The sequence below is a fragment of the Colias philodice genome, chromosome 16 (assembly GCF_061535455.1).
Source record: "Colias philodice isolate Cphi_HAF_F1 chromosome 16, ilColPhil1 Martin Lab GWU primary, whole genome shotgun sequence".
NCBI classification, from domain to species: domain Eukaryota; kingdom Metazoa; phylum Arthropoda; class Insecta; order Lepidoptera; family Pieridae; genus Colias; species Colias philodice.
This window is the reverse complement of record NC_143101.1, coordinates 8,543,374-8,559,102: the sequence shown is the minus strand read 5'-3', so window position 1 is coordinate 8,559,102 and position 15,729 is coordinate 8,543,374. Positions and strand designations below refer to the sequence as shown.

The 15,729-nt window shown below is 35.1% G+C and overlaps 2 protein-coding genes across 2 annotated transcripts in view; one reads left to right on the top strand and one right to left on the bottom strand.

The window, feature by feature from the left end:
* Positions 1 to 1,245: 1,245 nt before the first annotated feature.
* On the bottom strand, positions 1,246 to 2,596 carry LOC149481866 (uncharacterized). The gene has a single exon (XM_089705110.1). The coding sequence runs from the start codon at positions 2,580 to 2,582 to the stop codon at positions 1,689 to 1,691; it is 894 nt and encodes a 297-aa protein (XP_089561236.1). The 5' UTR covers positions 2,583 to 2,596; the 3' UTR covers positions 1,246 to 1,688.
* Positions 2,597 to 10,016: 7,420 nt separating this feature from the next.
* The window catches only part of LOC149481865 (putative phosphatidate phosphatase), a 93,629-nt gene continuing 87,916 nt past the window's right edge, over positions 10,017 to 15,729 (top strand). The window contains exon 1 of the mRNA XM_089705080.1: positions 10,017 to 10,283. Within this exon, the coding sequence (XP_089561206.1) occupies positions 10,172 to 10,283 (112 nt within the window). The 5' untranslated portion in view covers positions 10,017 to 10,171. The remainder of the gene's footprint in view (positions 10,284 to 15,729) is intronic.

Sequence of the window (15,729 nt, the reverse complement as noted above, 5' to 3'; positions counted from 1 at the left end):
CTAGGGATGTAACGATACATGATTTTGCCGATACGATACCGATACCGATATTTGTAGTAATGTATCGGCGATACCGATACCGATACCGATATCGATGGCTTGGTAGAAAAAAAAAATTGAATTATACATAAAAAGTTACCAACATTTAACAGAGACAACTGTTAATCTCTTTTAAATAAAAATGCCAAATTAAAAAACAACAAAACCATTTATTTTAGTATTATTATTTTACGAAGTCAGTTAAACTTTAAGTAATACACATACAATCAGTACCTAATAAAAGTTTACTATTGGTAGAGTTTTTTCAGAAAACAAAGTGCACACGCGCGGGCGGCCTCACGTATCGTTCATTGGGCGCGGGTTTTTGAATTATTTGATATCAAAAAAATTGGTTGTTTGTAAAGTAGGTTTACGATCGAGATGTTTACGTGATAACATAATGCAGTGGCAGCGCTCGAGATGAAACGGGAGATCGGTCCGTCTCTCTCTCGTTATACCTGCGATCGCGCTCGTGAGGTTTTGGTGTGACACGAGTTTATGAACATGTCACCCGACTAAAACGATTTTAAAAACGTTATCACGTTAAAAATTAAAAAAATCAAAATTATTTATTTCTTTTCTTTACATAAACAAATTTGTGATTGGAACACTCCTAATAAGCAAATAAAATGCTTGTGTCAGGAGGTTCCGCTCTTCCTTAATACTATCACAGAAACAGAAATAAAACAATATGAATGAATACAATGCAAAAACATAAAAGAAAAGAAAGAATTTAATAAAAAAATATCGGTATCGGTTGATTTATTATCGGCGATACCGATATATCGGCTTGCCGATATATCGGCCGATATATCGGCATCGGTATCGGTATCGTTACATCCCTATTTTATACTAATAAAATGAATTTTATAGTAGGAATCTACCTACTAAGGTAAAATTTTGCGGGAAATTAAACAATGCATTATGCAGTATTTATAGCTTATATTTATCCTATTAAATCTTAAATTAAATTAGATACACAAAGTTACACTACTAATAAAGATATGATACAAGTTATATTTGGCAAAATAGTCATCACTGCAATATCTAACTAACACTACACTATCATTAATTTTACATTTATTTACAAGTCTGTTAACTTCTTTGTACATAATGACTAGACATCGCAACTTTCAATATAATATATCAATACAAATATTATATAATATAACGAAAATAACACTTTTTATAAAAATAATAGTCGTTTTAAATAGGTACACAATAAAATAATATCTTAAGATTTAATAAGTACTTATTTGTCTCTTCTTTCAGTTTAGATAAACAATAAAAAATAAATCTCGATTAGGTACGATTTAGAAAGTACAAAAGTCGCGATTTATAAAATTATCAATTAATTATCAAATATTTTGTTTTTACTTAAGCAAAGTCGGACGAAATTTAAGTTAATATACAATTAGTGTTAACCTAGAGGCTAGAAAGAGAGAAGACTTTTGTGTGTACTTACGCGAAAGATGCAAAAATACGTAGGTGTGGTAACTATTAGCTTTGGTCATAATGGGAAGGCAGAATCGTTAATGAATTATTTTACATTTATACAAGGCCTTCGTTACAACACTGATAATAAATGTCCAGGACGTTACTCCGGCGGGTCGTTAGAAATAATTCGAAACGCACCCGTGTTCGAACATTCATCTGGCCCAGTCGTCCGGCGGGCTGCTGCCCTGATGCAGCGGCGAGAACGCACTGCGCCGCGGCTCCGGCACTTCGCTGTCCTGCGAGCCGATGATGGACTCGATCGAGAAACCGTTCCTTGATCTCTTACTCCGCATGTCCGTCGTCTCTGGCACTCGAGGCGGCAAGGGGACGGGCCGCAGCGCCGCCGGCGGCGGACGCGGCAGCGACAGCAGCGGCGCCGGCGGCAGGTAGCACGGCAGCGGCAGCAGCGGGGCGTACGCTTCCCGCGCCAGCATCGCCACCACTGCGTGCGCGTGCTGCAGCGACGGCGCCGGCCGCTTGTACCGCTTCCTCCGCCGCAAGAAACTGCCGTTATCGAACATATCCTCCGCCAACGGGTCCAAAGTCCAATAATTTCCTTTGCCGGGATTTCCCGGCTCCCGCGGGATCTTTATAAAACAATCGTTGAGACTCAAATTGTGTCGGATCGAATTTTGCCACGCGGGAAACTTTTCGCGGTAATACGGAAATCTTGTCATGATGAACTCACATATCCCGCTCAACGTGAGCTTCTTGTGCGGTGACTGCAGTATCGCCATGGTGATGAGCGCTATGTAGGAGTACGGCGGTTTAATCAATTGCGACGACGATTTCTGTTTAGGTTTCTTGGGCGAGCTGGGCTTGGTGTCGCTGGGGCTGGAGGCGTCGTAGCGCTCCGAGTCGCTGGACGGCGGCGGGTGGTCGGGCGCGTCCTCGTCCACGGACACGTAGGAGTCCTCGGGCGGGAAGTCGTCGCGCTCGTGGCGCAGGTAGTGCGGCAGGTAGAGGCGCGGCGGCGGGCGCAGGTCCAGCGGCAGCTCGCCGTCGACGAGCATGTCGCGGTACTGGGAGAGCTCACAGTCGTCCATGGCTCACATGTCAGAGGAGCGGTGCAGCGCGCGGCGCGTCCCGGACTGCACTGGCGCCCCGCGCCCGGCCGCGCGAGGCCGCGCCCGACGCTCCGCCCCCCGGGGGGGCTCCACGTTTACGTTTCAGTAAACACAACAATTGTCGTTATTATTGCTGCGGGTCGGAGCTTTGTGCATGAATTTCAGGCCGTTGACTAATAATTATTAGACTTCGTATCGATTCAACTTTGTTGTGGTATTTATTTCTGTTTGCGGATGTTTTATGATGTTTGTTTTATTGAGATTTAGCGTGGAATTTGTTATACCTTCTTAAAAATAACGATTAAGTAGGTATATTTAACAATAGTACCTTCTTACATATAATTATACTATTGATACCTATAACGAGATGATTCAATTGATTTTAATATCTATTTGGATAAATTTATTTGTATGAATTTTAAAGCTTTATACTTAATAGAAGACAAAATAATTATGTATCTATTTATTTATCCTAAAAATATAGTCAGTATAAAAATATAAGGCTTCTCATATTAAATTTCCATAATCATTCAAAACGTTTCAGTCCCTAAAAGCTCTATTCTCATATTTTATTACGAGCGTATAAAAAAATCCATATTAAATAAACGTCAACATATGAAAAGAATCATAAAACCGTGCAAAGGAAACGTTTACAAAGATACGTATAGCGATCCCTTAATCCAGCGCTAAAGGACTGTCTATTGAAAAAATCTCATAAAGAGAAATTCTTACACACCATTCAGGTATCTTCAAATAAAACGAGCTTAAAAAATATTCCCTGCGCGAATCGCTTCAACAATAGCCAACTGTAGAAACCGTCGTGTGTGTTTCCTACCAAAACATTTACCCCTCGGGCGTCGGAGGAAAGCTACGCGTGCGAGCGCGAGGGCCGGAGGGCGACAGAGAGGCCCGACAGAGAGGCTCGCGGCGGGCCAATCGCCGGGCCGCCGCGCGGGGCGGGGCTGCCAAAGCTAAAATGTCAGGGCGGGGCACTAGATCCTATTATTGTCTGGCAAGGCAAATAATATTTTGCACAATGTACACATTGGTACGAGGGGGTGCAGGGTGGTTGCTAATTTATTTTCAACTTCGGTTACGGGTTGTTTTTCAGCTTTGCGAGGCTGTTATTTAAATTGGACGCTCCCAGTTATTTGTATGTAGCCGCTTGTAGGCATTGTACTGTAATGAAGGAATTTTGCGTTTGTTTGCTGTTGAATTTCGTCGTCTTTCGCGCGCGGCTTCGCGGTTTTTGTCTTTCGAGGTGCGTATTTCAGATGCATTATTTATTTGTTTCCGCTCGCTACTGGCGAGAGTTGCGTGTTATTTTATGTTTTTTTGTTACTTGCTCTACCTAATTAATGTATTTTTCTTAACAACATGAACATCATTTTTGTAAAATATACCTATCTAGGTAGGTACTTACCTAAGTAATATAAAATAAAATTAATATTAATATTAATTACGATAACATTTATAACGACATTAAGAACCTTTAATCACGAAAAAATTTTTTTATAATTATGTCTTATGATTAGAAATAAAAATTGATATAAAAATTACAATTTTCTTAATAGAATTCGCGCAATGGATAGCTCAAGCATAGCACCTAGTACCTACCTACTATACCTAGTATAATCTTTACACTATGGTAGTAGGTGTAGGTATCTACTACTGTTGTTCCTCGCCACAGCACACTGAAGTGTGACTCTGTTGTGTCATCTTATGATGTATTTTTTATTCATGATTTAGTTATTAAAAAAATCGGTTACTGATTCCTCGCACAACCGAAATTCAAAAAGACACTATTTTTAAACATCTAGGGTAAAACCGGGATAGATGCCCCACTTTTTGAAATAGCCTCATAATTTTAAAAATATGAATTTATACGAACACTTTGTATGAATAAAGGTGCAATTGGAAATTTGGAAAATAGACCCAACAGAAAATTGGAAATACTACATTATTTTGTTAACTTCCTCGATGAATTTTGGATAATAAATTGAACTGTATACTATATTTTGTTTTATTTTAATAATTATCAAGGCCATCCTTGTATTACATTTTTTGCTGATGCGGCGTTCAAAGCAAGCTTTACACGTGCAGGGAATGAATTTATTCACATTTATCTACAAATTTAGATATAACCGAGACAAGTCTATACCCACTAATGATATAAAGCTGAAGAGATTGTTTGTTTGTTTGAACGCGCTAATCTCGGGAACTACTGGTCCGATTTGAAAAATTCGTGTTAGATAGCCCATTCATTGAGGAAGGCTACCTCTATAGGTATAATATAATAGCCTCTACTCTATATATAGTATAGGCTATTATAATTATATCAACACGCTAAGACCCACAGGAGTGGAGCAATACCTACGGGTGAAACTGCGGAGCACAGCTAGTATAATTTATTTCTTCTTTTATAAACCAACGTCGGTGGTTGTTTAGGTACCTAATTATTAGATTAATGAGGTCCAAACGGCCGCATACATACACATTGAATTAAAATTTGCTAACACGATATTCTTAAAACAAAATTACAAGTGATTCGGCCTACTAACGAACCTTTTACCTGCAAATTTTTTCCAACAAGAAATTCGTCCCGAAAAGAACTCAATAAACTGATACGAACTGGCTTCAAATCCATAAGTTACCTAAACATGGCATCCAATGCAGTCAACGTATTAAAATAAGCATAGGTAACATAATATTGTGTCGATGACTTATAGGTAAGTAGGTATTTCTTGATTTCATCAAAATTAACATAGTGGGCAGGAACTGACTGATCGATTGAAATTAGGTAGGTAGGTAATAAAGTAAAATAATATTATTATGAGAAAAATATATTTTTTTATTCCAAAAAATTAAAATAACTACTGTTTTTAAACCTTCATGTATAATCAAACCCGTTATCAATAAACATCAGTCCAAATAGATTATGAATTCAGATCATCAATACCTACATCTTATCACAATTCACACCAAAGCATGGATCAAAAATTATTCAATCGTCGGTGCCTCCGACGCGCCAAGTATTCCTGCCAAAGTTTCCGTGTTGGTCTGTTAAACAATAACACAATCGACTGCGGGATCAATCTGAAAGCGAACATCATCTTCAGAATCTCTACATCGTACTCGAAAACCAGAAACTTCGGCAGCATACTCAGCATGTAGATTATAGTGGCCATGTCACACATAATCGCGACTCCCACAAGAGCTATCACTCGTTTTCCTTTCTCCCTTAGCGACCGATTGCCCGAGCTAAACACAGATGCTATCACACTAACAAACAAAATCATATTCACCGTCTCTATATGATACACGCACAGCAAACTGGGCACCGTTTGAGAGAACATCGTCAATGGTGGATACAGGGCTGGAACAATTACTTTGATTATCACTTGGAGAATGGTCGTCATACCATACGCCAGTATTAGAGTTTTCGTCTTCTCGCAGCTAATCTTCTGCATGTACACCAAGCGTAGTTTCAGGTACGCGAAGAGGGACGCGCAGAAGGACCAAGATGCGGCGATCATGAAGAGATACCCGTTGACACTGATAAGTACGTCACTGTATATTACGAACTCTAGCAATAAGATGTGAAAGATGGCCATGGAGTAGAGATGGAGGGTACCAGCTAAGACTTGGTGTAGGCCGATGAAGTTATGCAGGCTCCTCCATTTCGGCAGTAGAAACCACGTCAGCAAGAGCGCTATACAGCATGGTGTGGTTAGCAATGGTGCTAATATATCGATGTCGACGATCATATTGGTCAAGCCATAGGGGACTGCTTACGTGCGTTTGATGCTTTCAAATGCGCAAGCGATAGTGCTATCAATAGTGTTAATTAAAATTTTTCCTGTCGATAGTAAATCTGATGCTGTGAACAGTTGGTTATTTATTTTTAGGTACCTACTTATTTAAATAAATGTTATTTTTGGTGGCTCTAAGTGAATATCCTTTAATTACTTAGTGTTAAAAGAACATATTGTATTACCTTATGGACTTATGAGTTATGATATACCTACGTACAATAAATTACTTTTTCTACTTTCGGTGTTTGATAGCCCATTTATCGAGGAAGGCTATAGGCTATATATCATCACGCTAAGACCAACAGAAGCAGAGCCACGCGGGTGAAACCGTGGAGTGCAGCTAGTACTAGTAGTAGTAGCTAGTGTATATTCATCATTCAGAATATATCACTAGGTAAAAAATAAAATGCAGCAATAGTAATCCTAATCAGAAATTATCATCAATATTTAGGTAATGTAAACTTTATTTAATTTTCCTCCAAAAATGTTTTCAATCTATCTACATCTCCTATACATCCATAACCATACAATATCTACCAAAGGAAAAGCGAACCCGATATTTTTACTCACAATTTTCCCAAACTCAAACGTTAATCTCAGCAACAAGGGTACGGGTAATCCGTCAAAGATGGACGAATCCCGGCGCAAACATTTCCACGAGTTAGATAAGCGGCTCGCTCAGATTATCCAGCCTTTGTGGGCTTAGCAACCCAGATACCTTACTTGAGAGTTGAGACGTAGCGACGTTTACTTTCTATTTTGTGACAAGCAAACGGCAATTTTGAACCCTGAATGTTATTAGGTGGTATAGGTTAATTATTAATATCTAGGGACTGCAATAACATCAATGATGACTTTTCCTAGCGTAGACGCTTCGTAGTGTTTGTTTACAGAAATTTACTGATCAGGATCCTATAGATAAATTTACAAAGTGCCTACCTTTACGCATTATATACCTTATATTATATATACCTTACATAAAATACTAGTTGTGCCCTGCGGTTTTACCCGCATTGCTCCGTTCCTATTGGTATAGGAACTCCTCTTCTCTTTGCTTCTCTTAACTCTTCACTTAGCGTGATGATATATAGCGTATAGCCTTCCGCAATAAATAAGTTATCTAACAACGAAAGAATTTTTCAAATCGGACCAGTACCTAGTTCCTGAGATTAGCGTGTTCAAACAAACAAACTCTTCAACTTTATACTATTAGGTGATATTAGCATTATATTGGTTCAGGATATTAGTATAGTAGTATAGATTTGTAATTACAATTAATACCTGATGGTTTATTAAGAAAAAAAAAAAACAGTATAATTAATTTAAATTCATTATTTTTCGGCTATCAATTAATAATTACGATAATATTATAATACTAAACTAGTCTAAAGATGATCTGTGCCAAATTTCATCAAAATCGGTCCAGTAGTTTATGAGCCTATTCATTACAATCAAACAAACAAAGTTTTCCTCTTTATAATATTAGTGTAGATTAAAAAATTTATAAGCTTTATAGTGCCATCTAGTTGTTTAAAAAGCAAACGATAAGAAGATACTAACGCCATCTATTGTAAAACATAAGAATTTTATTTTGTGATCAGCGCCATCTATAGGATTTCAACAGAACTGCTACTTACTTTGTGACTTACAATAATAATTATTGTTAATAATAAAACGAATCTAATTGTTTTAGAACAGACCAAGAGATGGCGTTGAACAGGAGTCTAATTTAGATGAAGCAAATATAATTAGTTGTTACTTGTATACCTGCATTACATACTAATAATTACTATGACCAAAATGTTGACGCTATTCTGAAAACCTGTGTATTTAAAAATACTAGATACTCTTTTCACTTAGGGGTTTAAAAAAAAAGTATACTACATACTATAGGTCTATCTTTATCTTGATAAAATTTAAAACAAATAGGTTCGGTGTAAGTATTAAATTCTTCGTTACTTATATTATGTACCTAGTGCGTGTAAGACAAAAAAGACGTGCATTATTTATATTTACTATTTGTATTAAGAAAAATACTTTTCCCAGGTTTAATCTGTTTTTATACCTACTAAAATTAATTAAAATCGGAACAGTTCCTTAGTTAGGTCTGAAAGCGTAAGATATAAAAATAGACAAATACATAAGAACTAAGTAGGTATGTCGTTATAAAATCGGTTAATTTTTTTTAAAGCATAAAAAATCACAGGTGTCCAACCCAAATCACTGAATTGTATAAAAAAGGGTAAAACTGCCAAGACCGCATTGAATTCTCTATGGGATTGAGGTTCTGTAGAAAATTAAATTAATTTTATTTCATATACATATAAAACAATTATTAACAGTTTATTATATTATTACTTAATACCTACCCACAGTAAAATCCATTGTAAAATCCACAGTAAAATCATATAAAATTATTGAGCTTAGTAGCACATAATATCCAAATAATATCATTATAGGTACTTACTAGTTATAAGTAGGTAATAATCCGTAACTGAATTCTCTTGAATCTCAGATAAATTACAAATTTAATTGCTTTTATGTTTATATAATTCATCATCGATCTATAATTAAAAAAAAAACAGCTCAAGGCTGAAGATAATTTACGAAAAAATAACAGTTTAGCGAGGTTGTAGAATTCAAACCATCTATGGTCGTTTTATTTTTTATTTTGTGCGCATTTTGCCATAGCATTATAATATGTAATTATAAGCCAAGTTATAAGCCGTTTACAGTCCATCCTTTGCAAGCCTAAAATATTGTGCTGTGACTGTGAGTCACTGTTACAGCCTGTGACAGACTATAGGACGGACTGAACGATCCTTGTCGGACTACGGAACCCTAAAAAGATTAAACCTTTTGACATCAGCTACCGCTTCTTATTAAACTGGTAACATAAAATTAATTTGACAGAGCATAAAAATCAGTTAACCGTATCAATGTTTAAATGTTTATCCGTGTGCAGTGGTTAATTTATTATTGAGAGTTGCAACCGAATATTTTTATGGCTTCATTTCAAAAACTTTACGATAAATATTTTTTGTAACTTGTTGCAAAAAATATTTATCTGTTTTTTATATGTTGCAAATATTGTCAGGAATTTAACTACCTAGATACTTAATTTATTAATTAAATGTACCTGTGCTAATTGAATGTAATTTCATTCACTAATAATTATTCTCTGTTAGTACTTGGGCACTTGTCTAATTGATAATAATTCATGGTTATTGATTTAATTATTCATTAAATTATTTTTTTCAATTATTGCAAATATGTATCTGAATCATGTCTGAATCTTTGATTATGCCACGTTTAGCTACCTTTTCTGAAATATAATTTAATATTGTAGATAGAGACAATATATCTAAGAGACTTGCTGTTTTTAATCCAAAAAAGCTGTTAGATAACTTTATTGACATTTTTTAACTTGAGTTTTAAGTAGAAAAGCGTTCAATTAAAATGAAAATTGTTTTATTGTTCTATAGCTTCCGCTGCGGCTTAAAAACTTCACGACTCGCAACTCGCAAGTTTGTTGTCGTACGCGGTTCCGAGCCGTCATCGGACAATCGAGAATCGAGTAATCGACTCAGTTGAAGCGCGCATGCGCGTCTAGTTTGACGTGTGTTAGTTGTCAATCGCTCATTGCTTCGGAGCCCGGTTGTTTCTTTGACGTTTCGTAACGTTTATGTGCCAGAACTAAAGTGCATCTAAAAATATTAAAATAGCGTTGTATTCGTCTATTTTAAATTAAAAATGGAGAGAAATGAACGTAAAACGAATTCGCGCACACATTCGATTACCTTGGATCGTGATTCTAAGTTTTTATTGCGAAAAGTTTTGATGGATTTCGGTATACTTTTTATCGGTAAGTTTTGTTTATACTTATTTAAAACTGAATGTAAACTTTTAAAATTATAACTGGCTCGCTAGATAATTTACGTATGTACATATATTTAATCTGTGTGTAAATCATAGGGATGATATTTACGTAACAATATTGGTTTTAATTTTTAAATAATTTATTAGTGAAAGATGTTGAGTTAGAATGCTAATTTTATTAATTATAGTTATTAAAGACTAGTATGAATGGAAACTGGAATGGAAACTTATCGCAGTACTTACATGATAGTTAATTTTTTGCGATACTTATCACACGTAACGACCTTCGAAAATATGTTTGAATATATTGAAGATACTAGATGCCTTAGCTTTTTATTTTATATTACCTAGTAAACATAATTAAATATTATTAGTAACACTGATAATTAGTTAATTAATAATTAAGTTGGTATTTAATCATTGAAAAAAAAGCATTGTTTTTCTGTCGCACTGGATATCCAACATTTTTATTTATGTAGGTATTCACCCAGTACATCCTCAAATTTGTGAAAGAAATAATATAATTAATTGCTGATTGTAAATTTCTTCTACAGTACTTATATTAATTTTCAGCCTACTTGAAATTTTAATAATTTGATACTGAACTTATTATTACAACGGATACTTACATATGTTTTGATATCATTTAATAACTCAGGCCCCGGAATCACAGACACAATAGAAAATCTATTGTGTCGTGGACCAATCGGGCCGTTCAGGGCTCAATGGGTTTAAAGTCACATTTGAAAGCTAATATTTAAACTTTGCTCGGGTTTCCCATAAAAATGCATATCCATGTCCAGTCAAAAATTTACTTTCAACCTACCTATATCGTTTGGAAATTATTAAAATCATCTTGCTATTTTCTCCGTTATAGTGTTAACCCATTGACCACCGAGCGGCCCGATTGGGCCGAGACACAATAGATTTTCTATTGTGTCTGTGATCCGAGGACTGACGGATTAAAATTGAATGATTTTTATTATAGTACATACATTGATGATATGTTCCATTATTTTCTATCTGTAAATGTCCCAGCCTGTGAAGATGATGTTTTTTTCTGCACTTGTTTCTATCTACAGGTAGATTCAATGTATTTGATTAGAAATCTTTATTTATTAAGGAATTATACACTTATATCTTAGACTTATATTCAAACATTTCAAAGATTGTCCTTCCCGTTTGTTTGTTTTCATGCTACTAAGATAATACATAATATACTTTTGTTACTTTTTACTACATTTGATACATTTGATGAAATCTTAGCAATGTTGGTACCACCTTTCCTTTGATTATAGATTTTCTTCCCCGCAGTTGGATATTTCATGAAAGTTAGTACAAAGACAGTGTATTAGTATTTATAAATAGATGCACTTGATAAGCACTTATAATTTGTAATTCATATAATAATTGTTGTGAGAAAATACAATTTATAATAATGAATACTGTTCAAATACCAAAATACTAGTAGACAATGTAATTTCAACTGTCTCATATTATTCTGTAAGATCTGAAACAGAATAATTCTATTTGGTTTCATATAGATTGTAATGAATGAATGATCGAGCAATCTAAAGATTCTGTAGTGTGCTAAGTTTAGATTTAAACTAGCGGTCCGCCACGGCTTCGCCCGTGGTACATATGAAAAATAGATGTTGGCCGATTCTCAGACTTACCCGATATGCACAGAAAATTTCATGAGAATCGGTCCACCCGTTTCGGAGGAGTATGCAGACTAATATTGTGACACGAGAATTTTATATATATTAAGATTAAGCCAGTTAATAATTGAGTGTACTTTTTTATTTAGACATTATTTTTCTAGTAGGAACGATAGAATCTCCTGTGATAATATTAATCAGGGCTTCATAAACCACTGTCGTCGTCGTCTCAGCTGTTGGACGTCCACTGCTGGACATAGGCCTCCCTCAAAGACTTCTAGAAAACGATCACCAGTGGCCTGCATTCAGCGGCTCCCCGCCTTGATTAGGTCGTCTGTCCACTGTACAATAAATTTAATTATATGTATAAGGCAAATTACTCTTTCTTTCCCCATTAAATTAGTCCCAATAATTTTCTTTTCCTCACTATGTTTGTCAGTGTTTTCAAAACTTCAAAACAATATTGCTACCCACATACAAGAAGTAATTAAAACATTTGATTATACGTACAGATAAACGAATTCGAACATGTCGACAACCCGGCGTATTCGTTACGCGCATCAATGGGCTCTTTGTGCGAACGCAGTGTGCAACATGCACCAGTGTTCTGTTAATTTGTGGCGTTAGAATGTTGGCAACACTGACGAACGTTTTTATTTTTTAATGAGAGATGGAAAAAAATGGAGGGAATTTACCGGTTGCTGAATTTTTTTTTTTTTGTAATTTCGTAACTGTTTTCTAGCTGATAGGTTAATTTATATTATCTATGAGAATTTTATTATACCTATTTTCGAGACGTTTAGTACAAACTTCAAAGTAAAAAATATATCCTGCGAGTGTATCTAGATTTCTTTTAAAAGTACAAAGTAGTAGAAATCTATATTCAATTATAAACATACATTTGCCACAACCAATTTATATAGGTAAAAAAAATACCAATTAATATACAAAGCCCATAGGTACATATTTATTTTACGGGAAAAATTGGCTAGGAAACTTGTACTAATTATAGTGAAAACTTAACCATTGACTTGTTTGCATTAGGGCCGATTTTTCAATGCCCAGATAAACAGCTAGATAGACTTTATTCGTCAGTTAACAAAATATTCAATTTTTCAATAGACGAATAGGCCTTATCTATCGAATAACTACGTTATTTGAGGAATAAATCTATTTGCCGCTCCAACGGCCAGATAGCGCGCTATTCGACGGTTAGGCGTTTGAGTCTAAGGTTTGAGTTGACAACTGACGCGTCAAATTTGGGATATTTTCGTATGTCATAACATAGAGCGTAGAATTATTAACAATTAAACCTCTTTCTATATAATTATTATCAATTAAAATCATATTGAAATTGATGTTTTTGATAGTACTGATGACCATGCCATTGAAAATTTGCCGAACGCTGCCTTTAAGTATGTCGTTTCTATCGTAAAATATATAAATTGAAACACAAATTTAACCAAACTCTTTACTCGAATCAAAACAACAATCAACAATCATAGAAGACAAGAGCAATACAAGACAAACTAAAATGCACTCCTGACGTGAGTCATAATGACGGTTGTTGACAAATTGCAAGAGTTGACTCTATCCCGCTCTAACCTGACTAATTTAATATTTTTGTTTCGCCACGCCGAGAGCAGAGCTGCCAATATGGAAATATTTGGTCAGATAGTTATTCATCAAATAAATCACGATTGAAAAATAGGCGAGCCGTTATGAGTTAGATAAATAATTGAATAAATCTATTCGAGGGGTAGTTATTAGACTGTTTATCTCGCGATTGAAAAATCGGCCCTTAACTAACAAAAAATTTCAAATAACAGGCTACAATGCCAGAACAAACAATTACGGTAGTTATTTTATCTATTTCTTTGTTAATTTGTAATTCCTATCGTCAAGGAAAGACACGAGAAAACCGATGATATCAAGGCTGTAATATCAATTATTTATTGAATTAAATCAATAAATATTGCCTTGTCCCTCTCTCTGTAATGACTAATTAATATAATTATCATAAAAATGTATTTTACTCGATTGTAACTACACTGAATTCGATTGAGAGATTTGTGAGAATGTAGCTCAAACATTCGTCATTAAAAAAAATATTAATCTCGTTACTTTTAAAATTTATTTGCGATCTTTTAGATTTAGTACATAGTATGTAGATATACCTATAATTATAGTAGTAGTAGGATTTAACGTCGACCTGTCAATAAGTATCTACTACCTAAATGGGATTTTTTTCTTCATTGATATGTAACTAGCTGTGCCCCGAGGTTTCACCCGCGCGGAGCAATCTCCGCTCTAGTTTGTGGCGTGATGATATATATAACCTTCCTCGATAAATGGGCTATCACCGAAAGAATTTTTCAAATCGGACCAGTACTTCCTGTGATTAGCGCGTTCAAACAAACAAACAAACTCTTCAGCTTTATAATATAAGCACAGTAATATTGTACCTAATACTGTGATATAAGTATAGATTTGTCATTTTTTTAATAAGATGACTAACGATACATCTTAAAATAAGCGTAACAAAGATATTATGTAGTTACAAATCTTCTTATATATAAAAATGAATCGCAAAATGTGTTGGTAAGCGCATAACTCGAGAACGGCTGAACCGATTTCGATAATTCTTTTTTTATTATATTCCTTAAAGTACGAGGATGGTTCTTATGTAGAGAAAACGTAAACATGTACCACGGGCGAAGCCGGGGCGGACCGCTAGTGTAATATAAATTCCCACAATCATTGAATAATAATCTTCTCTTATAAATAAAAATGAATCGCAAAATGTGTTGGTAAGCGCATAACTCGAGAACGGCTGAACCGATTTCGATAATTCTTTTTTTATTATATTCCTTGAAGTACGAGGATAACCATCCTCGTACTTCAAGGACCTCGTACTCCTTATGTAGAGAAAACGTAAACATGTACCACGGGCGAAGCCGGGGCGGACCGCTAGTATTTAATAATCATAACCCCTCTTCGAGCACGTTCGGTTGAAAATACATTACATTATTTTTCCTCACTTGTGTTTACTATCTAAAGTCTAAACTCATTAATCTAAACAATAGTAAAGGTGTTTATTATGACTATTTTATGTGTTATTTTCAAATAAATGTATGTGATGACTAGACATCGGATTATATGCACTAACAAAATGCCAAAATATGCATGCAAATATGCACTAAAAAAGGGCGAAATATGCACTAAAAACGACTGATATGCCTAAAATATGCACAATACAAAATCAAAAAACCTTTATTATTTTTATATATTTAAATCAAAGATTGTACAAAAACAGTGAAATTTTCTTGAAATTAAGTATAGTTTTTGTGCCAATATACAATTAAGCATTTTTACCAAATTTTCGAGCGCAAATTTGTGACGTTTATCACCCGCGAGCCCAGTGTTGCCACTTTAGACTTTTCCGGGCTAAATCTAGCCCTTTTTTGGAATTCAACCCGTGTTTTAAGTTTTTAGCCCCAAAAGGGTAATCTAGCCCTATTTTGAATGGCTCATAATTTACTTAAAATGGAGCCCATTTTGTAATTTTTTGCCATTTTACCATGCCAAAATAGAGTTTTTTTACTCGCTGAGCGTTCTGATTGGCTAATAAAGGTTAGTCGACCAATCAAAACTCCCGCTACTTAACGAAATATGCACGATTGGGGAAAAAGGCTAAAATATGCACTAACGCCGTAATTGGAGAGTTTTATGCATTTGCATATGCAAATATGCAAATGCATATAATCCGAT

Excerpts from the sequence above, each read along its gene's own strand:
- LOC149481866 (XM_089705110.1), bottom strand. The coding sequence starts at position 2,582 with ATGGACGACTGTGAGCTCTCCCAGTACCGCGACATGCTCGTCGACGGC.